The sequence below is a fragment of the Triticum dicoccoides genome, chromosome 3A (assembly GCF_002162155.2).
Source record: "Triticum dicoccoides isolate Atlit2015 ecotype Zavitan chromosome 3A, WEW_v2.0, whole genome shotgun sequence".
Classification (NCBI taxonomy): domain Eukaryota; kingdom Viridiplantae; phylum Streptophyta; class Magnoliopsida; order Poales; family Poaceae; genus Triticum; species Triticum dicoccoides.
In genome coordinates, this window is record NC_041384.1 from 464,123,064 (window position 1) to 464,147,620 (window position 24,557).

A 24,557-nucleotide genomic window follows, 5' to 3' on the forward strand; every position below is an offset into this window, starting at 1 on the left:
GTGTGCAGTCTGAAGATTTGTCACGCATCTCCAAGCCCTTGAAAGTAAAGATGCCTTTGCAACACACTAGACAAGAACTGACTGCTGCTGCTATTATGCGCAACGACGCTATTGATCTGTCCAGCAATGAAGATCTTGCAGATGACGCTCTTGAGAAACTGATCAAGAGCAAAGAAGAAGCAGAAATCTTCAATGATTTGCCTCTCTTTGACGTGGCAATCATCCACAACTTCATTGATGAGTGGTTTGACACACCCAACCTCAGCTTTGATGATCTGCAACTTCCAATTGGCCTCAGTGTCGCCTTCCATGGCGCCATTGCTTCAGAGCTAGCTCTAGCTCAGCGCATTGTCGAACTGAAGCAAAAGATTGACTTTGAGAAAGCTCAGTTCAAGAAGCACATGGCCAAGCTCAGCGTGCAAGAGGTCAAAAACTTCAAGATCATGTTGCACGAGCTCAAAGAAGCCTTTCTCAAGAAGCGTGAAGAAGCTCAAGGTTCTTGTGAGCGCATGAAGAGCCTGGCTGACAAGTGTGTGCAAGCCTACAATGAGGCTGAGAAGCGCAAGGCTCTTGGTCGTCCTGGCATCGATCCCAGGATGGCTGCAAAGAAGAAAAAGAAGCCAGCTATGGCCGAACCCGAAGCCCCAAGGCAGGAAGCACATCCCATTGTCTTCCCAGCTAGCATGACCGGCTCAAAGCCAAAGGTCAGGTCAACCGCTTCAGAACTGAAGAAGACGAGGAATGCTGAGGCTGAAGAGAGAAAGAGGAAACATCCTGAAGCCTCTGATGCTGCTCCCTCCAAGAAAAGCGCAAGACCAAGAAGGATCGGGCTGCTCCCACAGAGCCCTTAGTTGTTGAACCTATCTCCATGGTTCGCCCTGCAGCTGAACATCAAGAGCGCCAACTGACTGTCCATGAGCCTGCTTCCACAGAGGCTCATGAAGCTGAAGACATTCTAGCAGCTGATCCCACTGCTGCTGAAGACATTGGTCACCATGACAATGGTGAAGATGATGTAGTCCTTCCTCAGATCGAGCACAACTTGGTATCATCGCCTGTGCTTACGCACAGCGAACTCATCAGCATTGGTCGTCCTCTGACGCCAATTGCTCAGGATGCATCATGGGCTGATCACCCACAACAACAAGTCACACCACCCCGGCAAGAAGAAGAAGATGACTTTGAGGCCCAGCCAACTCCATCTCCAGAGGTGTCGCCAGCGTTACGCAGGCTTTGCAAAGGACCAAGGTCTCAAGTCCCTCTTTCGAGCTTTCCAGAAGGAGAAGTGCCCCACCAATGTGTTGCACGCCAAGTGTTTCCAGATGCCACTCCTACTGTGAATGTCTCCGAGTTTGAGGCTGAAGCTGCTGAAGACATTCCGGCTGCATCAGCCGACGACACATGAGAAGAAGAACATGTCCCTACTCCCCCATTACTAAAGAAGCTGTTCTCGAGGAGAACGTGTCTGTGCCCGACCCTCCAGCTCATCAAGTGGAGGTTGAGAATCTTGAGGCTGCCACCACCAACACAAATGAAGCCAATGACGTTGTCATGGCTGAAGCAAATGTGGAGCCTGCACCAACCAATGTGCCAGAAGTCAGTGAAGCCAATGATGCTACTGCTCCTATTCCTGCGCCTGCTGCTGGTCCTTAGTTTGACTATCACGTTGAGCACAGGCCTCAGGTACAGAAGCCAATGCCAAGGTTGCCCAGGTTTCCAAGTCCTGCATCAGCACCCGGATCCGTTAATGTCAGCGGCTTCAAAGCAGACAACACCTTCTTCAATAGCGCCAAGAACCCCTACTCAAGGGAAAGAATATCTTCTGATCGGTTCTGGAGCTATCCGTAGTGAAGTTATTACTCATGCATTCTGTACAATCAAGGTCGCATTTTCCCTCATATGCGTCTTGACACTGAAGCCATAACTGGTTTGCCTTGCTTGGAAGAAGCTCTGGATTGCTTCAGAGAGTCTGGATTGTTGCCTTTCGTCACCGACCAAGAGCACTGGAATGAAGAGTTGCTGCTTCAATTCTATGCCACTCTTCACATTCGTGGCTACAACAGAGATCCGAAGACTTGGGTCCTTGAGTGGATGACTGGCAATGTTCATCACGAAGCCAAAGCCTTTGATATCATTGAGCTCACTGGTCTGCCACTCCTGGAGATCTTTATGAACCTGGTTGTCAGCTTCACAGTGCAGCTATGGAGAGCATCTTTTAGAAGCCTGAACCAAACATGAGTCAGATGCTTAGCATGATGAAGCCTTTGCCTCCAGATGCTGCATATCCTAAGGAGTTCTTTGTTGAAGACCTTGAGTATCTGCCACGCACTATCTATCACATTATCAGGCGAACTCTCTGGCCCATCAAAGGACATTCTCCACATGCAAAGCTGGAAGGTGTAATGAAGACTTTGGTCTTTTATATTCTTCACAGCAAATGTTTCAATGCACAAGACTTCTTCATCCGTCAACTTGCTGCATCAGGATCTGATCTTTTTGGCTTGAAGTTTTACGCTTCATGGATAATGCGGCTGATCAAACTACACTCAGCTGTCTCATATCAGCCCTCTGCTCACAATCATCAGATCTTTCTGCCTGACGTTGATATGTCCATTGAAGACATCTATCCAGAGCCTGCCAAGGAGCCTCTTAGTCTTCAGAATGCTGAGCATCAATGTTTCTCTCAAAACATTGAAGGAGTTGAAGTAGTCACTCGTGTTTATCCTCTGGCTGGTACTACACGTGCACCTCATCGTGCCCTCACTGAAGCCACTGAAAGCACTATTGCCCAACGGCCCAAGAAGCAATCTCATGTTCTCAATGACCGAGAGCTTCTGGTTGCCCTTCATCAGAAACAGGATAGGCATCATGACTGGCTGAAGCGCCAAATGCAAAGCCTCTTGGTGGATGTCAACCGCATTCGCAATCTTGCCACCAAGAATGCCTTTGTTGCCCATGAAACCTGTCGGCATACATGGAAAGGGCTGACGCTTATGTGTTCTGAAGATGATCTTCAAGAGGATGGCTTCTCTGAACGTTTCAAGTTTGACTCCACACCTCCAAGAAGGACTGTGCTGCGATGAACTCCATCTCTTGAAGACTCTGAGTTCTCTTCCTCCGCGGCAACTGTGAATGCCAGAGTGATCGAGGACGAAGACGATGCCACTTCACCGCTCCCTACTTCTACACGCATCGACACTGCCCCGAGTTCGTCTGCACCGCCGAACAACACCAACGACCTTGCTGCTTCACCTACTCCTCATGGGAACGAGTAGATGCTCTATGTCTTCAAACCTTTTTGGTCCTTGCTGACAAAAGGGGGAGAAACATATGAGTTTGATAGTCTTCAAGCGGGTCCATATGGGCGGTTACTTTATGTTTTGCCTAGTGTTTACAACTCTCGTTTTGATACATTTGGTTCTTTGAGTTGTAACACTTAAACTCGATGGTTGTCTGCTACTTATTTGCTATTCCGTGATGCGATGATAAATTCCGCATGTGCGACGATAAATTCCGCACTTAGATCATTTTGCAGACGTCCATTTTTCATTATGCATGTCATTATCTTCACATACTTTTCATGCATGATGAATTGTCATCATAAGTTGAAGAGGATCTCCACAAGTACAACCTGCCATGTGCATTTGCATTCCAAAAGCAAATTACTTATATGCACATCTTCAGGGGGAGCCCTTGCAACTTATGAAGACAATTCCCTATCCTTTACAATTTCACATATTATATTCCCCGTTGAAAACTTCAACTAGTTTGTCATCAATCACCAAAAAGGGGGAGATTGTAAGTGCATCTAGTGCCACCCCTAGTTGGTTTTGGAGTATTGACGACAAACCTAGTTGAGGGACTAATGTGTTTGTGAGAATTGCAGGATAACACAGGTAGAAGTCCCTCATTGATTCGGTTTTCCGACCAGAGATGACCCCTAAAAATGTACGAAGACATTGAAGTCAAAGGTGGTATGTGAAGACATTCACATTGAAGACTATGACAAGAGAAGACATCGCGTGAAGACTATGGAGCGCGAAGACTTAGCAGTTTCGTCGTTCTGTGTTTTTCTTTGTTGAGTCATAGGAACCACCGTACTATTAAGTGGGGTCCAAGAGAACCAGTCAGAATGACTGAAGTGATGCTTAACCAAAATCCTATATCTTCAAGTGAAGACTATGAGAGCAAATCTTGTCCAGAGTTGGATAAGTCAGCTTTGCTTGTAGCCCAAGTAAAGTTGTCGTGTGTGTTTGAAATCTGACCGTTGGAACATGTGTCAGTTCCTTAGTGACCCAGGGTCATTTCGGACAAATCAGGTCGGGTTGCCTAGTGGCTATAAATAGCCCACCCCCTACAACCATAAATGGTTGGCTGCTCAGAGTTAGAGTACGGCTTTTGTCGTTTGAGAGCAACCCACCTCGAAGCTTTGAGAGAGAATTCCTTGCGAGGATAAAGCCCTAACCACCCAAAGCCAAAGAGCGTTAGGCATCACTTAAGTCTTCCTGTCTGTGTGATCTGAAGACTTATTACACTTGAGGACTGTGAATCCTCCAGCCGGTTAGGCGTCGCATTCTGAGCATCCAAGAGTCATTGTGGATCGCCGATGAACGAAGTCTGTGAAGGTTTAGAAGTCTACCTTGAAGACTTACCAGAGTGATCGGGCGTGGACTGGGTGTCCTTAGCTCAAGCGGAATAAGGTGAAGACGAGGTCTTCTGAGTTGAATCCCAGCCTCCCTAACCAGACGTACAGTTGTCACAGCAACTGGAACTGGTCAAACAAATCATTGTCTTCAACGAGTCACTGGTTTCATCCTTCCCCTCCCTTTACTTACTGTTGGTCCTTGTGAAGTCATTGTACGATTGCATCACCATTTGGCTTCACTGAGTGATTACTTGTTCTGATTGGCTTCACAATATCTTCCTACCTGATCCTTACTGCCTAGCTGCTATTAGTCATTGTGCTTTCACTTCATTGAATACTTGACTATGGTTTGCCTAGTGTAGTCTACCTTCCGCTGCATGGTAATAGGTTTATTTCTATCGTTTGTCTTTGAAACTTACATGTTTTGAAGACTTTCATAAAAATTGCCTATTCACCCCCCCCCTCTAGTCGATCACTAGCACTTTCAGTAGGGCCTGCCGTAGTGTCATCCAAGTCTTTTATTTTCATCAGTGTCGCGCGATGAAGAATATGAGCTGGCCACTAAGGAAGGAACCTTAACCTTCTTGAATTTCTTCGGTGGAGGTGCAGACCAGTCAAAATCTTCCTTGAGACCCATTTTCTTCAGATTGTCTTCACCATACAGATGTGACAGAATGGCCCAGGTGCGACCGAACACTTCATGGAGGTAGTAATGGTTTTTCCTTCACTGCATTGTGTGTAGCAGTCATGTTGTCAAGAAATGAACCAAACTGACGCTTAACCCATTTATGATTTCGATCGACCTTCTGGTGAAGACTAAGCAGAAGCTCACGATCAGTCATCACACGAGGAGCAGTGGCTTGAGGAGTAGACTTGGGTGCATTGGCAGAGTCATCATCGGTGGAATAAGAGGCAGCTTTGCGAAACTGTCCATCCAATGGACGAATGCCTTCATCGATAACAGTTGGTGCCTTGCCCTTTTTATCAACTGAGGAATAGGTCTGCTTGAGGACTTCAATCGAGGGCAAGTAGCTGAGGTGATTATGAAAATCAGCTTTGTAGTTGAGTGAAGACCTTGTCCTGAGGAATCTCATAATCCAAGGTGCATAAGGCTTCAGCTCAAACGGAGGCAGTGCAACATTTGCCAGAGTCCTCATGAAGAAATCATGATAATTGACAGGAATGCCATGAACGATGTTGAATACCAGATTCTTCATGATGCCAACAATTTCCTCATCAGATGAGTCGTGGCCTTTGATAGGACTCATTGTCCTCGTAAGAATACGATAGACAGTTCTGGGCACATAAAGTAATTCCTTCACGAGGAATTTGGTTCGTGGGGCCTGACCTTGCTTCAAAGGTTTCATCAGAACCTGCATGTAGTGATTTGTAAGCTCAGGTTCACTGTAGATGCAACGAGCTTCTTCAAGGGGAGGATTGAGTGGTAAGGTACGAAGCAATTCAGAAGCTGGTGCAGTGTAGTGAGTGTTTTCAGACATCCAGTCCAGCACCCATGAATTCACATCTTCGGCATCTCCTGTGATGTGCAGCGTTGCATAAAATTGAAGAATCGGTTCTTCATTCCAATCGCAGATGTCAGAGCAAAAATTTAACAGTCCAGCGTCGTGAAGAACACTGAGGACTGGTGCGAAGCACGACAGAGATTCCATATCCACGTGAGGAATATGCTCATGGTAGAAGATTTTCTCTTTGTTAAACAGCACTGAGGAATAGAAATTGGCTTGACTAGCAGTCCAGCAACGCCTCTTTCTAATGTGAGCAGAGTTATAAGGGTTGTAGTCTTCGAAGAATACATGCTTGCCGAAGAAATCATCAGCCTTGAACTTTTGCTTGTGTGAGAATGGATCCTTTGGCTTGGGTAGAGGAGTGTCAGTGAGTTGCATCACGACCTCAGGAATCGCAATCTCAGGTTCTTCAGGCTGAGGAATTTCTGGTTCCTCTTTAGTGGCAGTCTGCGTCTTCAGATGTTCAGCAATAGCAGTTTCTTCAGCACTAGTGGTTGGAATTTCCTCATGTACAGATAAAGTGGGGTGAGTTTCTTCAGAGCCCATTTGAACAGTTTGTGCGGGGGACTGAGGTATTTGCTGCAACGGTGTGAACATTGGAGAGTTTGGATGCTGACTTTCCCAGAATTCATCACTCATCACGGGTGTGGAGCAGCCAATGTCCACATCTTCATCTTTCATTTCTTCAACACCAACCTCTTCGGCTGTGAACTGAGGCATAGGCGAGGAGATAATAGGTGTTGAAGGGATCGTATCCACTTCAATTTCTTCATCAATCTGCTCTAACGAAGCAGCAAAATGATTTTCTTCATCAGATTTGCTAGGGATCTCATATTCTTCTCCAAAAGGAACAAGGTCTTTTGATGGCATGGTTGAGATTGGAACAACATCAATGGGATTAGCAAATGAACTGATCAAAGGCTTCATCTTCTTCGGAGCTTAAGAATCTGAAGTAGCCGATGCTTTCCTTTTCTTCACTGTTGCATGCTCTGCAGCCTTGGTCTTCTTCACATCTGATGCAGATGGCAGGATCGTAGTTGGTGTTGGCGCAGGAGGAGCAGAGGAATCTGGTTGATTTTCTTCAGGCACAACTAATGTAGTTGCCCTGATTTCTGCAGTTTCTTCAGGCGCACCACTAGTGGATGCCCTGGCAATTTCTTCAGCGGCTGGAATGCAGTCATCAGTCCTGGAACTCACATTTTCTTCAGCAGTCTGATTTTCATCAGCGGTGCTGGCATGTTCTTCAGTCGGCTGAGCAGATGCTTCAGCCTGAGGAACTTCCTGTTGCGTTGGGGCAACAACATTGGAAGTGAAGTTATCCGCAAGTTTCACAAAATGAACCTTGGCTCCAAGCTAATCAGCATGGTATGCGTCAAATTCATCATTGAGTTTCTTGATCTCAGATTGAGTAGTGACAAGTTCTTCGGTTGTCATAGAGACAATGTTTTTCTTCAGATAGCGCTCCTTTTTGTACTGCGCTTTCTTGATCTGCCTGGCCTTCTCATATTTCCATTTTTCTTCTTGGATGAAATGGGTCAGCATGTGACTTTGGCCAGGAGTCAACTTGAAATCAGGCATGGGAGTGTTGGGGTCCTTGTGCCAAACATCAATGTATTCGAGGATCAACTTGGGATCCAAAACTAGTGGCACATCTGTTCCCTTGGCTCTAGCGGCCCTGACGGCACTTGGAAGGCGACTTGCTTCTTCTGAGGACTAGGGCGAGGACCTCGTCCAACAGTGGCCTTTGTCTTCAGTAGAGAGGGTCCCATTGAGGAATTTGGTGCAGCTGAGGAACTAGCTGAAGTTCCTGAAGGAATTGAGATGCCTGCAGTCCTTTGGCACGAGGAAAGATACACAGGTGCAAAGGACTTTGTCAGAGCTGAGGATTTTGGAAGAGCAGGAGCAGCATGAGGAATTGGCCTTGAGGGCTTTGAGGATTCTGGCCGTGAGGGCATTGCTGAGGAACTTGGCCTTGAGGGCACTGTTGATGAAGCACTTGGCTTGCGCGCAGGCTTCTTTGACATAGCCTTCTTCGGCTTTATAGCAGAGGCCTCAGCAGAGGCAGCAGCAGCAGCAGCAGAGTCTTCATTAAATTTCCTCACTGCTTCTCTGGCTTTCTTAGCCAACTTGGCTTGGCGCTTGGCCCATTCATCAGGATAGTCCTCACCACGCTTGAGGCTGGTGGGATCAGCTATTTGGCCAGGTGCCAATGGAGGTCTTGGGCATGGAGGATTGAGTGCGAATTTCTTCATGTATTTGGGAGTGACATATCTGTACTCCCTTCACTCTCTAGCCCATCTCCTCTCTATCTTCTGAATGCGCACCTTGCGCTCATTCTTGCTTTCCTCAGGAGGTGTGCATTACCCAGCATATATTTCATCAGGGATCTCAAACACTGTATTGACCTCAGTCTTCTTTCCTCCTTTCTGTGGCTTCTTACCGTCAGCCATTTTCTTCTGTTGAGGAATTTGAACAATTGAATTCTCTGAAGAAGTATGCAACTTCTCTTCGAGGAACGCTGCAAATGAGTTAAGTTGATGAGAACCTAGTGATTCAGCAGCTGACATGAGTACCTGTGAACAGAGTATAGTTGCGAGGAATTTGGAGGTCATATGCGTTCTTAGAAGGTTTTTCAAAAAGGAACAAGTTTGAGGAATTTGACCAGATGAGTCTTGAAGAATTTCACTAAGCGTTCTTTGTCTTAGGTTCTAGAGTTGTATAGATAGAAGATCCACACAATTGAGGAATGTTGAAGAAAAATGATGCTTAGAGAAACAAATCAGGAACAGATGACTTGTGAGGTGTTCAGTGTGTGAAGATATGAATAAAAACACCTTTGAAGATTTTGTAGATAATAATTCGAATCAATGAGGGAAGTAAAAGTAAATTTTAATTACCCTGGATGAAGAACACGACGAACAGTGAAGTGGAGAGGTGAAGTTCGTCTGTGTAGATCTTCCACGCCCTAACTCGGTGGAGGAAGACGGCTACGGCGGTGGCGGAGTGAAGATTTTCGCAGCCGGCGCGAGTACGGCGGCGACGAGGTCGAGGCAGTGAAGCTCTTCCTCATCGGCGATGATGAAGTAGCAGCGGCGCTAAGGTTTGAGAAGTTCGAGCTGGAGAGAGGTCAAGCGGAGTAAAAGAAGTGAGGAAGGGAAAGAGGGGTATTTATAGCCACGGTGAAAAATTGTTCGCCCGAAGAAATTGGAAACGTGCCCCTGACCCTTCTCATTCGCTTGACATGTGTCACCCACGTACTGAGAGGTGGAGATCGTGTGCGATCATGGGTGAATGGATAAGTGTATCATGGGATGCGGAACGGTTTGAGCGACAAAGCCGAAAATTTAGATATGATAGGTTTTAAAGTTTTGTTCGCAATTTCTTCAGCTGACAAGGACAGAGTGAAGATTTTGAACGAGTTTCAAATAGAACGCACATGAAGAATTTGTGAATAGATTGGGTTGAGTATAGCATAGAGGGGAAGGGTCCAATCACATTCACTTAGTAGAAAAACCAACTTGAAGAATTAGCAATAAGTGAATGCTGTAGAGGACATAAACACACACATATATATAGCCAATGAAGAAAAACGACGGAAACAGTGAAGACAATGCAAAGTTGAAGAATATGAACAATTGAGGAATTTCAACTTCTGGTGGTGGCGTGACTCACCGTATAAGAATGATGATTTTAGACACCGCGTACAATTATCGTAGAGTTCTAAGGATCAAATTCTTCGTTAATTTCTTCACACTTAGAGTGTTATTCTTCATTGATTGAAGAAAAACGTTTCTTCATGTGTTGCACATCTAAGTCATCAATTGCATAAGTGTTAGGATGAGCGTCCTTTTCAAAGAACATTAGAAGATTCTAGGATATTTAGCTCACACCGCAACTTGCTAAATCTCTTCTCACCCAAGGGCTTTGTGAAGATATCGGCTAGCTGTTCTTCAGTTTTCACATGCTCAATAGAAATGTCGCCCTTCAACACATGATCACGAAGAAAATGATGACGAATTTGAATGTGCTTAGTCTTCGAGTGCTGAACTGGGTTGTGAGAAATCTTGATGGCACTCTCATTGTCACAGAAGAGAGGCACATTCTTCATGTTGACGCCGTAGTCCTTGAGAGTTTGCTTCATCCATAGCAATTGAGCACAACAAGAACCAGTGGCAATGTACTCAGCTTCAGCGGTAGATAGTGATACGCAGTTCTGTTTCTTCAAGGACCAACAGACCAAAGATCGTCCGAGAAAATGACATGTACCAGATGTTGACTTGCGGTCCACACGATCACCAGCATAGTTAGAGTCAGAATATCCAATGAGATCAAAAGCCGAGCCCTTGGGGTACCATAATCCAAGTGTTGGTGTGTGAGCTAGATATCGAAGAATATGCTTCACAGCCTTATGGTGTGATTCCTTCGGTGTACCTTGAAATCGGGCACACATGCAAACACTAAGCATTATGTCTGGCCTAGATGCACATAAGTACAATAAAGAGCCAATCATGGAGTGGTATACCTTATGATCGAAGTCAATACCATTTTCATCAGTGCACAGATGGCCATTTGTGGGCATAGGAATTTTGACGCCTTTGCAATCTTGCATGCCGAATTTTCTCAGTACATCCTTGAGGTATTTCTCCTGAGATATGAATATGCCACTGCGTTGTTGACGAATTTGAAGACCTAAGAAGAATTTCAACTCTCCCATCATAGACATTTGATATTCTTCACTCATCATATAGGCAAATTCATCACTATAACATTGGTCAGTACAGCCAAAGATAATATCATCAACATATATTTGGCACACAAACAATTCACCATCATAAGATTTAGTGAAAAGAGTAGGGTCGAGTGAACCGGGTTTGAAGCCTTTCTTCATGAAGAATTCCTTCAAGGTATCATACCACGCCCGTGGGGCCTGCTTGAGGCCATAGAGGGCCTTGTTGAGTCTGAAGACTTTGTCAGGATTCTTTGGATCTTCAAAACCTTGGGGTTGAGCAACATATACTTCTTCCTCAAGCTTACCATTCAGGAATGCACTTTTCACATCCATTTGATATAAAAGTGATATCATGATGGTTAGCATAAGCAAGTAATATGCGAATAGCCTCAAGTCTAGCAACAGGTGCAAAAGTTTCATTGAAATCAATTCCTTCAACGAGCCGTGCCTTATTCCTCACCACAAGGCCATTTTCATCTTACTTGTTGCGGTAGATCCACTTTGTGCTAATGATATTGTGCTTGCGAGGATCTGGACGTTTGACTAGTTCCCAGACATCGTTGAGCTCGAACTAATGTAATTCTTCTTGCATGGCCTGAATCCACTCAGGCTCCAGAAATGCTTCATCTACCTTAGTGGGCTCTATGATAGAGACAAAAGCATAGTGCCCACAAAAGTTAGATAAATGTGAAGCTTTTGAGCGTGTGAGAGGACCTGGCGCTTTGATGTCATTGATGATCTTTTCAACTTGCACTTTTTTTGCAATGCGAGGATGAGCTGGTTGTCGTTGAAGAATTTGATCAACATTCTCTTTAGCACCATTTTCTTCAGTATTTTCTTCAGGTGCATTAGCTCGACGTTCTTCATGTTCTGGAATGAATTCTTCAGCTGATTCTTCAGTAGGAATGACATCCTCGGTAGCCTTGAACTTGATAGTTTCCTCAGGTGCTGGTTCATCTATCACAGTAGGTAGGTGCTCTCTTTGCAAGCCATTAGTTTCATCAAACCGCACATCTACAGTTTCAACAACCTTGTGAAGAACGTTGTTGAAGACTCTGTAGGTGTGCGAGTCCTTTCCGTAACCAAGCATAAAACTTTCATGTGCTTTCAGTGCAAATTTTGAGTTGTGATGAGGATCTCTAATCCAACATTTAGCACCGAAGACTTTGAAATAACTTACATTGGGTTTCTTATCAGTGAGGAGTTCATAGGTAGTCTTCTTGAAGAATTTGTGAAGATATACTCTATTGATGATGTGGCACGCAGTATCAATTGCCTCAATCCAGAACCGACGAGGCGTTTTGTATTCATCAAGCATAGTGCGAGCCATCTCAGCAAGAGTCCTGTTCTTGCGCTCCACGACGTCGTTTTGCTGAGGAGTGTAAGGAGAAGATAACTCATGAGTAATGCCAAGTTTGTTAAGATAGTCATCGAGACCAGAATTCTTGAACTCAGTGCCATTGTCACTTCTGATGTGCTTGATCTTCACACCAAAGTTGGTTGAAGCCCTCGAGGAAAATCGTTTGAAGACTTTCTGCACTTCATGTTTGTAAGTAACAAGGTGTACCCATGTATAACGAGAGTAATCATCAACAGTAACAAAGCCATATTGAGATGCATCATTTGAAACAGCAGAATAATGATTAGGACCGAAGAGATCCATGTGAAGCAATTCAAATGGGCGAGTAGTGGTCATGATAGTCTTCGCTGGATGCTTGGCCTTTGTCATCTTCCCAGCTTCACAGGCTCCGCATAGGTGATCCTTGAGGAATTTGACATTCTCGATGCCAATGACATGCTTCTTCTTCGCAAGTGTGTGCAAATTCCTCATGCCCGCATGACCAAGTCGCCGATGCCAGAGCCAACCTTTTGAAGCTTTTGCAAGTAGACACACGGCTGGTTGTGGTCCTGTAGAGAAATCAACAATATACAGGTCTCCTCTCCTAAAGCCTTCGAAGACTTTGGAATTGTCAGCTTCCATAACCACAGCACAACGGTACTTGCCAAAGACAACAACCATATCAAGATCACAAAGCATTGAGACAGACATAAGGTTGTATCCTAAGGACTCAACAAGCATGACTTTGTCCATGTGTCGATCCTTTGTGATCACAACCTTACCTAGACCCAATACCTGACTTTTGCCTTTGTCGGCAAAGATGATATGCTTCAGATGCGACGGAGATAATGGAGCACCCATCAATAGATTCTTGTTACCAGTCATGTGATTAGTACATCCACTATCGAGGACCCACTCAGTGGCTTTGGGTTGATCATCCTGCAGATGAATTAGTGCAGCTTACAAACTCATATTCTTCATCAGTGAAGAATATGACATCAATTCATCAGATCAATTTCATCAAGCAAAAGAACAGATAAAGCAATATGAGGACGTGAGAAATGAAGGTTCATTTCTTCATGATTAGCCTGCGTCCTATCAGGCATGCTCAGGTCTCCAGTAAATTCTTCAGACGATTACGTACGTGTAGAGACCTGATCCTGCAGAAGAGATTAGTTCTTTTTCTTCACCACCCACATCTGAAGGGGTGGCAAAGAGTTCATCATTCTGCGAGCTCCATACGAGAAGGATGGCATAGAATCCAGTCCATTTCGTTTCACATAAGAGGGGTTAGAGTAAGCATAAGAGTAAGCAGAGAAATTCTTCGAGGACTTATGGACATAATGATTTGAAGAATAATGCACATATCCATAATCCTTAGGTCTTCCCTGCGAAATAGACGGGTTAGCATGATGATGTTCATATGAGGACTTTGATCCTTTTGAGGAGTATGATCCATGTGAGGAGTTTTGGTCCATATGAGGACTTGGATCCATATGAAGAATTTGGTTCATATGAAGAATTTGATCTGGGGTTCCTATTCTTCACAGGTGGCGTCATGATGACATTCACCTGAAGATTTTCAAGGCATCTTTTGGGAACTCAGATTTTCTTCATAGGGAACCGTTCCTGCAGTTAGTGCCAACATATCTAGCAAATACTTCACCATTCTGATTTTTGAACAGTTTATAGTTGGAGTCAAATGACTCATCATCAGAACGAGGAGATTCACATGCAAATCCAGATAAGTTAGATGGATCAACTGGAGGTCCCTTTGCAGCAACCCATGTAGTTTTGGGGTACTGCTCAGACTTCCAATATGTACCATCAGCATTGAGTTTCCTCTCAAAGGCAATACCCTCTTTCCTAGGTTTCCTGTTGAGGATCTGCTTTTTAAGCACGTCACAAAGAGTCTGATGCCCTTTGAGGCTTTTATACATGCCTGTCATGTACAATTCCTTCAGCCCTGCATCATCAGTGATACTAGCAATGTCCTCAGATGAGGAATTAGTGATAGCAGAGGCATGTGAAGAATTTGAAACATTAGCAGCATTTGAACATTCAAGTGAAGAATTAGCAGATTCACGTTCAATGCATTTCAAACAAGGAGGAACAAATTCTTCCTGAGAAGCGTTGATTTGTTGAGCAAGTAATGAATCGCGCTCCTTCTGAAGATCTTCATAACTCACTCTTATCTTCTCAAGGTCTTGCTTTCTTTGAATAAATTCATAAGAAAGCTTCTCATGATCGGATAAGAGAGTGTTATGATGACCTTGAAGATTGTCAAACCTAGTCTGAAATCTCTGAAGATTTCCAGTCAAGGCTTTAGTGCGATCCATTTCTTCACCCAACATATCATCACCTTTGTCTAGCATGTTTTGAACCTTTTCAAGAGCCCTTTATTGTTTTACAGCAATCTTAGCAAGTTTAGAATAGCTGGGCTTAAGGTTTTCATCAGATTCATGCTCACTGGATTCAGAGGAGGTATATTTGAGTACCTTGACACTGTTTACCATGAAGCAATAGGTGGGAGCGTAGTCATCATCGCCTTCATCAGCCTTGTTGGTGAGGTCATTTTCTTCAGTGTTGAAGATAGACTTGCTAACGAATGCAGTAGCGAGAGCTAGGCTCGCCACTCCGGATTCGGACTCCTCAGATGTCTCCTCTTCCTCATTTTCTTCAGATTCAGCCTCAGAGTCCATTTCCTTGCCAATGAATGCCCTAGCCTTCTTGGAGCTGTTCTTCTTGTGATATGAAGACTTTGAGGATTTTGATGATGAAGATTTTGTGGATTTCTTCTTTTTCTTCGCATCATCAGAACTGTAATCCTTGTATTTCTTCTTCTTTGATTCCTTTTCCCACTAAGGACAATCTTGAATGTAATGTCCAGGTTTCTTGCACTTGTGACAGAGCCTCCTCTTATAGTCATTGGATGAGGAGTCATTGCTCCTTGAGGGTCTTCCAAGGCGACCACGTCTTGAGAACTTTTGGAACTTCTTCACAAGCAAAGCCAGATCATGGCTTAGTTCTTCAGGATCACCAAGGCTGCTACCAGAGTCTTCATCTTCGGACTCAGATACTGCCTTGGCCTTCAGTGCGCGTGATCTGCCATAGCTCGAACCATAGAGATCTCTTTTTTCAGCAAGTTGGAACTCATGAGTATTTAGCCTCTCGAGAATATCAGCAGGATCAAGTGACTTGTAATCAGCACGTTCTTGTATCATCAATGCCAGAGTGTCAAATGAGGAATCAAGCGATCTCAGCAATTTCTTCACCACCTCATGGTCGGTGATGTCAGTGGCACCAAGTGCTTGAAGCTCATTTGAGATGTCAGTGAGGCGGTCGAAGGTTTGTTGAACATTTTCATTGTCGAGTCTTTTGAAGCGATTGAAGAGATTGCGAAGAACATCAACTCGAGAGTCACGCTGTGTTGAGACTCCTTCATTCATTTCGGACAACCTGTCCCAGATAAGCTTCACTGTCTCCAAAGCACTCACTCTGCCATATTGTCCTTTGCTCAGATGGCCACATATGATATTCTTCGCTTGAGAGTCGAGTTGCTTGAGTCTCTTCACATCAGCAACATTCAGAGAAGGTGTGACTGAGGGAACACCATTTTCCATAACATACCAGAGATCGTTATCAATTGCCTCAAGATGCATTCGCATCTTATTCTTCCAGTAGGGGTAGTCCGTCCCATCGAAGGTAGGACACCCAGCAGAGACCTTGATCATACCTGAGGTCGACATAACTAAAACTCCAGGCGGTTAAACCAAAATCACACAGAACAAGGGAGTACCTTGCTCTGATACCAATTGAAAGTGCATTATATCGACTAGAGGGGGGTGAATAGGCGATTTTTATGAAATTCTTCACTGAGGAATTTGCCGGTGAGGAAATTCTTTAGCGAAGAACTACTAGCAGCGGAATAAGTACTCAAAAGTAAACATAACAGAATACAAGCATAGTCATCATGATGAAATGAAGACAGGCACAGAGTACAGGAAGCGTAAGCACAGGATAACACATGATGAAGACAAACAGACTGAAGAAATTGAACTGAGGAAATTGAGGAAGTCTTCAGTCAAAGTCTTCAAACACAGATATGAACAAACACACAACACAGTTATGAGGAAATGAACGAGTTGAGGGAATAGAACCAGTAAGCTTGGTGAAGACAATGGTTTGGTAGACCAGTTCCAACTGCTGTCTCAGTTGTACGTCTGGTTGGAGCGGCTGAGTATTTAAACTCGAGGATACACAGTCCCGGACACCCAGTCCTGAACACGCAGCTCAGGACACCCAGTCCTCACCGTATTCTCCTTGAACTAAGGTCACACAGACCTCGTCCAATCACTCGTGGTAAGTCTTTAGGTGACTTCCGAACCTTCACAAACTTGGTCACTCGGTGATCCACAATTCCTCTTGGATGCTCTAGACCATGACGCCTAACCGTCTGGAAGAAGCACAGTCTTCAAAGGTAACAAGTGCCGGATCCGCGCAGGATCAATCTCTTCAGTGATGCTCAATCACTTGGGATTTGTAGGTGTTTGGGTTTGGGTTTTTCCTCACTTGATGATTTTCGCTCAAAGTCCTCGGAGGATGGGTTGCTCTCAAATGACAAGTGTCAGTTTCTCTCGAAGCAGCCAACCAGCTAGTGGTTGTAGGGGGCGGCTATTTATAGCCTAGGGAACAGCCCGACATGATAAGACATAAATGCCTTTCAATGATAAGACCGTTAGATGGATAGATATTTTGGGACAGCTGGCGCATAGCACAACAACGGTCGGAATTTTGAGTAGCAAAATTCTCAGGGTTATCATGTTCCTCACTGTGTAGGAAATCCGCACTGGCGAATTCTAACTCCTCAGTCAGAACAAATTCCTCAGAGACCAGAAGAACTTCGTCTCTGTCGCTGAAGAATATGACTGGACTGTATGAGATTTCCATTGGCTTCACTCGAAGGGATTGGTAGGTGTAGGATTTTGAGTTGAGCATCACATGAAAATTTTTCCTTAGTATTTCCTCGACCCCCTTTAACAGTACGATGTTTCCTATGACTCAAGAAAGAGAAAATGAAACTACGAAAACAAAAGTCTTCACGCTTCATGTTCCTCGAATGAATACCAAGTCTTCAAGGTCACACCAATTTCTTCACTTTCAAAGTCTTCAGAAAGTCTTCAGAGATTCAAAGTCTTCAGTCGAAGAATTTCATTTTTAGGGGTCGACTTTCTCTGTAAATATCAAACTCCTCATTGACTTATAGACCTGTGTACACTCACAAACGCATTAGTCCCTTAACCTATAAGTCTTCAATACACCAAAATCACTAAGGGGCACTAGATGCACTTACATGTGGTATTTGTATGCCTTGTATGTATCCCCATCTATTATATAATGGTTTGATGTAATGATATCCACCTTGCAAAAGCGTGTCAATATGCGGTTCTATCTTCGATGGGCCTTCGAGTCTCGTTAGGATAGTATCGCATATTGGGCGTGACAAGTATCTTGATGAATAGCAACTCAACCACACATTTAAATACGAAATCATCGGATGTTCAACAAGTTTTTTAAATTCATTGATCCCAAATGCAAATGAACAGTTTGTTTGTGCCAAAGACCTTGATATTTGTTCTCTCAAAAGCGGCCTTCATCTTAAACCTTATCTCCTTGAGCTTGAACCTATTCCTCGGCACATGCTTTTTAATAGTTATGCCATTGAGAACAATGCATTGACCTGGTCAACAAGTTGCAGCATTGAGCAGATCAATGAAATGACCAACACATAGAGCAACAGGAAGCAAAACTTACTAGCTCACGAGTGACATGTCCCTTGGCCACCTTCTTTCCACTTGTGCAATCACACCGTGATACCTGCTTGACGACCTTTTGAATGGTGTGCCATAGATGGAGTAGCAACCGCGTCGTGATCATGGATCACTTCCATGTTGTGGGGCATGTAGTTATTTTACTCGTTGAACCAAACATGCACGCTTTCACTTTGCCAAAAATGCTACATTTCGCTTCATTCCTTGAAACTCCACACCGTCGACCACGCCTCACACAACAATTCATTCTTCTTCACCGAGTACACAACCATTGTGTTTCCTTTAAAGTCAACAACAACAACACCAAAATATCAAGTCAACAACAACAACACCAAAATATCCCACAAAGGCATTTGGCTGAACACCTAGTGAGCATGGCGTGCACCATGGATGATAGTGGCAGGTGCAGATTGAACCTGGGCTTTGGCAGAAACGGTGACGTAGGCAAAGGCGGGGCAGGCGCTGGCTGGAGCGGCGGAGGTCCTGGGTTCGGCAAGGCATGAGCGGCGGCGGTCTCCGAGTGTGCAGATACAAAGCACAGGGAAGAGATGGAGCGGGGGGAAAGGGCTTCGGGTGAGGTATTTTGGTGCCGGATTGTCCGAGTCCGACGTGACGGATGTCCGGACCCCGCAAACTTTCGCAGGTTTGGTGTTGGTTTGCGGGATTTCGAACGTCCGAACTCCCTCCAAACCTTCCTAAGTCGCATCCTTTTGATGACCGGCGTTGAATGGCAAAAAATGTTTTAACCCTCAGATCGGAACATTTTGCATATGATTTGATGTTCCGCAGAGAAGATTTTCGGTCTGGACAAGTTAATACTAGTGATATGTTTCCTTAAAAAATCCAAATGATAAGTGCCACACATGTAGCACGAAGTAACACCGTTTGCGGTTTTTTACACTAATAAAGTTGCCATCCGAAAAAACAAAGCTAAAAAATTAAAAGTTGCTATGCTTCACAACTAAAATTGCCATCCTCTTATAACTAAACTTATCATCAAAAAACGTCAAAACAAAATTGCTTCGTGTCTCACGTGTAGCACTTGTAAAAAAAAAAAAGCAGTGTCAAGATCCTGATCCTGGTAGAAAAGGAGTGGTCGCGGCAAAGCAAATCAAGCATTTGCATCTCCCTTTTCTCGAAGCGCCCGCTCCGCTCCACTCCACTCGGCCGCTACTCCCTTCTTCCGCGATTCCCCCGCCCCCGCCTCTTCCCCCCTCCTGCTTTCGAAACTACTCCCTTCCGCCGAACTACCAGGGCGGGCTTGCGCGAGGGGGCGGAAGAAGCGCGCAAGCTTAGCACATGCGGACACCGTCGGGGCCCCGCCGCGAAGCTTGAAAGGTAAGGTTCCATCCCGGCGCGGCGTCGTGTCGGCAGCGAGTGCCGCGATCTGGTTCCGGCGTGCGTATTTAGCAGGCCCCTAATCCGCTCGAATATTTGCTTCACCTAACCCATCGCATGCCCCCTACCTGCGAACGAGCCCGTCCCATGAACTCATGCTTGCTGATTGCGCCGTGCTGGATGTGTCGAGCGTGCGAATTATGGAACCCTACAATATTTGCTGTGTGTTTGATTTGATCCGACCCTCGTATGTGGTGTATACGGAGTACAATGCGAGGGAGATAGACTTTTGAGTAGAGGACAAGTCATAGTACATGGTTATGGTTTAAACCTATTCTATCTCTAACTTAAACACAATATACTTGTAATAACATCGAGAAATCAGTATCGGCTTCTCTCACGTTCCCCTGCTGAACCTATCCGCACGCAGGTATAATTGGAAGGGGCATGGCTGGCGTGGAGGGGCAGCCGCCGCCTCAGATCAGCAGCATGTCCAACTCCAAGCTGCAGGACGGTGGCACCAAGCCGAATCTGGTCAAGGAGCACGTTCCGGGGAGCGAGCTCTGGACCGATGGGCTCATCTGTGCTTTTGAGCTCGTCAAGGGTCACAGGAAGCTGGTTCATCACAAATCGTTGCCAAAGATTGATCTCGCGCACATGAAGAACCAGGCAGCTAGGAATGGGCATCGCGTTGTGAGCCCGGCACCGAATGAGGGAGGTGTGCTGGAAATCCCCGGCCAGGTGGAGCTTGGCATCGATCCTTTTGCGGTCAAAGACAGGCCATCACATGCTGGAGATGTTCATGATCACAAGTGGGTGCCGATTGGATGGTCAAGGATTGCTGAGCTGAGCCAGAGGGTTCAATCAGATGCTAGCTGGGAGAATGAACATGTGCCGATAAGCGACAGCGAGGATGATTACACTGTAGCCGATGTTGCCGCTCCGTACTGGCTGCGTCCTGGGGGACCTACATGGTGGTTCCATGTCACCGCAGGCCATCCTTCCGTTGACGCATGGTTGGGTAGTGCTCACTGGATGCATCCAGCTATCAGAACTGCACTGAGAGATGAAAGCCGGCTGATAAGCGATCGGATGAAGTACCTTCTCTATGAGGTTATCTTTCTCATTCTCATTTGTGTATGCACATTTTCTGCCTGCAATTTTATGTTGATATAGCTATTCTTTGATATTTCTAATGAATTCAGGTTCAACATTTTATAACTAACTGTTAATTATTGTTTCTTATGGAATCTTTCCAAAATTAACTGATGGCCTACTATTGATTCTTAAGAGAGCACCCAACATGTCTTCACAATCTTTTGATCGCCTGTATTTTCCATGTGAAAATTATCTGATTGCTTCAGAGTTCAAACCCTGTTTGCATAATAAGTATCATGACAGCCACCTTTTCTCCTTGAATGTTGTGGTGACATATCAATCATGCGCTGGCCTAATTTGGTGGTTCAGTTCATACCAGCTGGAATATAACTCTAGAATTCATCCTAGATTTATCACTGTTCATGAGCTTTCACTGGTGCTACACCTCAGGAGAAAAGTAATGAACACTCAGAATACGTAAGACACCATTACAATCAAGATTGCATCGACTCCCATCTAGTATGCCCAATACCAATCTGCAAATAGCGCGTGGTCTGTGTTTAAAAAGTTGCCCCTTTGTTATAAAAGGAATGCAATGGTAACTCGAAGTCAAACAACTTGAGTGTTTGTTTTCATGGGTTTGCATTTTTGGTAGGTGTCTACTCATGAACTATGCATCTCTTCTTCTGATAATTGTGCATGAACAATCTGGGAAGTAGGAAATCTGAATGTTGTGGTTGAACTGTTCTACCTTTTTCTCTTTGCAAATTATAATGGCTGATGTCAGATAGTAGTTTGTCCAACTATATTGGTAACTGCTATTTTCAGTATGTTTTATCTACCTCATCACATGTTACAAATAAGAGAATTACTCTGATGATGATGATGTGTTCATTACTTCGATGTCTTGCATATGCTGTGTTCATATGATCTGGTTATCATATTTATCATATAAGTTTCTGTTTGCTATTCAGGTCCCAGTTAGAGTTGCGGGAGGACTGTTATTTGAGCTTCTTGGTCAATCAGTCGGGGATCCAAATCATGAAGAGGAAGACATACCCATTGTACTTAGATCGTGGCAGGCACAGAACTTTCTTTTAACTGCAATGCATGTGAAAGGTCCTTCAATCAATGTAAATGTTTTAGGAGTGACTGAAGTGCAGGTATCAACTAAAGTTTTTGTTTATTGCTGAAAAACTGAAGTTCAGCGGTTTAAATATCCTTCTTAAGATGCTTATGGAAATCTGTCCAGGAGTTGCTTATTTCTGGTGGAAGTCAAACACCCAGATCAGCTCATGAAGTGATAGCACATTTGGTCAGTCGTCTTTCACGATGGGATGACAGGTAATTTTAATATTTTATCATCACTTCCATTTTTCTAACTGTGTCGGGTTGTAGGATTCATCCTCATCGGTAAGCTCAGCTTCTTAGGATGCAGAGAAGTACGACTAGTTAATTGTCCTTGGAACTGCATAGTGCACAGTAGTTAATGTTCTTTAGAAATAGTAATGCTTGTGAGACTAATATTTTGCATACCATAGGATTGTGAAGGAAAGGCTTATACAAGGGGGCAAAAAAGAAATGTCGGGATTGGTTCTTCGTAGAGGCATGTATTTAGGAACTACATTTGAAATCTTAGAATATCATTTATTCAGGAACGGAGGGGGTAATTTTCTTATTCATCTTGGGTCTTCTGCAACTGTTATTATTATTATATATAATACCGCTGTTTACTCAAAATAATAGTACTCTAGAGGTGTGTAACTACTAACTTGTGTTTATGGTGTTCCCAGATTATTCCGTAAATATGTCTTTGGGGAAGCAGATGAAATTGAATTGAAGTTTGTGAATAGGTAAGAAAGCCCAACAAACATGTTTGAACTCCCAGAACATTTATCTGAATTGATGTCAGTGCCCTTATATGGAATGGTTTTATTACATTATAAATTAACAACTGAAAATCAATTTACAGGAGAAATAGTGAAGATCTGAACCTAGTCAGCATCATATTGAATCAAGAAATCAGGAGGTTAGCAACACAGGTAATTATATTACCGAGTTTCCCTTTTCTATTACTTTTTCCTATCGTGAAAATAGTAATACTCGTCGAATATCTTCTCACCAATGTAGTGGAGTTGCTGTCGTGCCTGCACTATTTATAATATAACAGTTGGATCAGATAAATCCAAAACAGAAACAGGTTCTGGTTGGATACTGTTAGGAAATTTTAACATATGGTTAGCATATTTAACAGGATGAAGCTTTCACGCACACGTTCATGCATGCTATTCTCCATTTTCTGGTATTATGATCTGGAATGTATAAGGACATAACATGGCTGCTACAGGTGATCAGGGTTAAATGGTCACTGCATGCAAGGGAAGAGATCATACTTGAGCTTCTCCGACATTTAAGGGGAAGTGCCACAAGAATCATTTTAGAGAGAGAGAGGAAGTCTGCAAGGGAGATGTTGGAGGAGCAGGAAGCTGTCCGTGGCCGCTTGTTCACTATCCAGGATGTTATGCAGAGCACTGTTCGTGCATGGTTACAGGTACGCAAGTTCTGCGGCATGGCATTTTCAACAAAGTAGAGTTTAGCTATTCCTGTGCTCTTTCAGGTAGTTTTCATTAGCTTAGGCATTCCTTTGTTCTTGAGGTAGTTTTAAATTGAAACTGATACAGTGCCAAAAATTAACGTTCTACAGGACAGAAGCCTTCGTATCACCCACAACCTGGCTATTTTCGGCGGTGGTGGCATAGTTCTATCCATAATCACCGGTCTCTTTGGAATCAACGTGGATGGCATACCGGGAGCTCAGAATACTCCGTACGCTTTTGGGCTGTTTGCGGGGCTTCTCTTCTTCCTCGGGATCATCCTTGTTGGCGTTGGGTTGATGTACCTTGGGCTGACAAATCCAGTGACCAGTGAGAAGGTGAAGGTGAGGAAGCTGGAGCTCCAGCAGCTGGTATCGATGTTCCAGCATGAGGCGGAGCAGCATGGGAAGGTGAGGGAAGGCCTGAGCCGGCACGGCTTGTCGCCGAGTTCAGCTGCGGCTTCGGGCGATGAAGGCTACATCCTGATTTCCTGATCCTGCTAATGCCTCAAAACTCTGAAATAGTGTAAGCTTAGGCCACGCTGGGGAACCTGGTGTTTTGTCTTTGAGTAAAATCCCGGCTATCCCCATCCCCATGGGAAGTAAACTGATTCCTGTCCGATTGGTTCATGTGTCCTCAACAGGCGTATAGAAAATGATACACCTAACAGAGTATCTTGTGTGATGATTGTCACTGAGGAGTTGGTATAGAAATATATAGAGAGATGATCAATGCGATCTGAGTAACAGATTGGTTCTTTATTTGTGTGTGTGTGTGTGTGTGTGTGTGTGTGTGTGTGTGTGTGTGTGTGTGTGTGACTGGTGTTGCTAATGCCTAATGGTAATTCATTGTTGATGAGACTGATAGTGATAGGCCGGAACCTCCAGTCTGGTAATAATAGCCTGGGACGGTTGGTTGCCTCCGGTCTGAATTAAGTTTGTTATATATCCAGCGAGCCACCAGTTGGAGCGACCATTGTCAAGGCTCCAACGGCAGGTTGGAGCTTGCACGCCCTGTCGGGGACAGAGCAGCTAAGGATGGTGGCTGCCGGCTAAGCCAGCCCTACCTTTCTGTTTGTTTCAACCTCCTGTTTGAAAAAAAAAACTTTCTGTTTGTTTGTACCATAAAGTACTAGCAACTACTTTCCCTAAAAAAAAGTACGGGCATCTTCATTCCTAAGTACACTCTCCGCAGCACTAACTTGATGCTATATACATCTATTCGAGGAACCAGCTTTTTTGGACGGAGGGGGTATAAATCTTTTTAGAGATTTCAATACGAACTACATACGGATGTATATATACATATTTTAGAGTGTAGATTTACTCATTTTGCTCAGTATGTAGTTTTATATTTGAAATCTCTAAAAATACCTATATTTAGGAACAGTGGGAGTACTTATCGACATAAGATTTGTGCACCTAAAAAGAGGTAGGAGCCTTGCTGAATGGTGCGTA

General features: G+C 44.3%; 1 protein-coding gene across 1 annotated transcript; it reads left to right on the plus strand.

The window, feature by feature from the left end:
• Positions 1-19,187: 19,187 nt before the first annotated feature.
• On the plus strand, positions 19,188-23,861 carry LOC119268577. The gene is made up of 8 exons (XM_037550233.1): positions 19,188-19,408; positions 19,839-20,521; positions 21,481-21,669; positions 21,759-21,850; positions 22,300-22,359; positions 22,479-22,548; positions 22,854-23,057; positions 23,211-23,861. Exons 2-8 carry the CDS (start codon positions 19,856-19,858, stop codon positions 23,592-23,594), a joined length of 1,665 nt encoding a protein of 554 aa, XP_037406130.1. The 5' UTR covers positions 19,188-19,408; positions 19,839-19,855; the 3' UTR covers positions 23,595-23,861.
• Positions 23,862-24,557: the final 696 nt, after the last annotated feature.

Coding starts and splice junctions, on each gene's coding strand:
- LOC119268577 (XM_037550233.1), top strand. CDS start 19,856: ATGGCTGGCGTGGAGGGGCAGCCGCCGCCTCAGATCAGCAGCATGTCC. Junction 21,851..22,299: donor CTTTCACGATGGGATGACAG/GTAATTTTAATA, acceptor TGGTGTTCCCAG/ATTATTCCGTAAATATGTCT. Junction 22,360..22,478: donor GAATTGAAGTTTGTGAATAG/GTAAGAAAGCCC, acceptor ATCAATTTACAG/GAGAAATAGTGAAGATCTGA.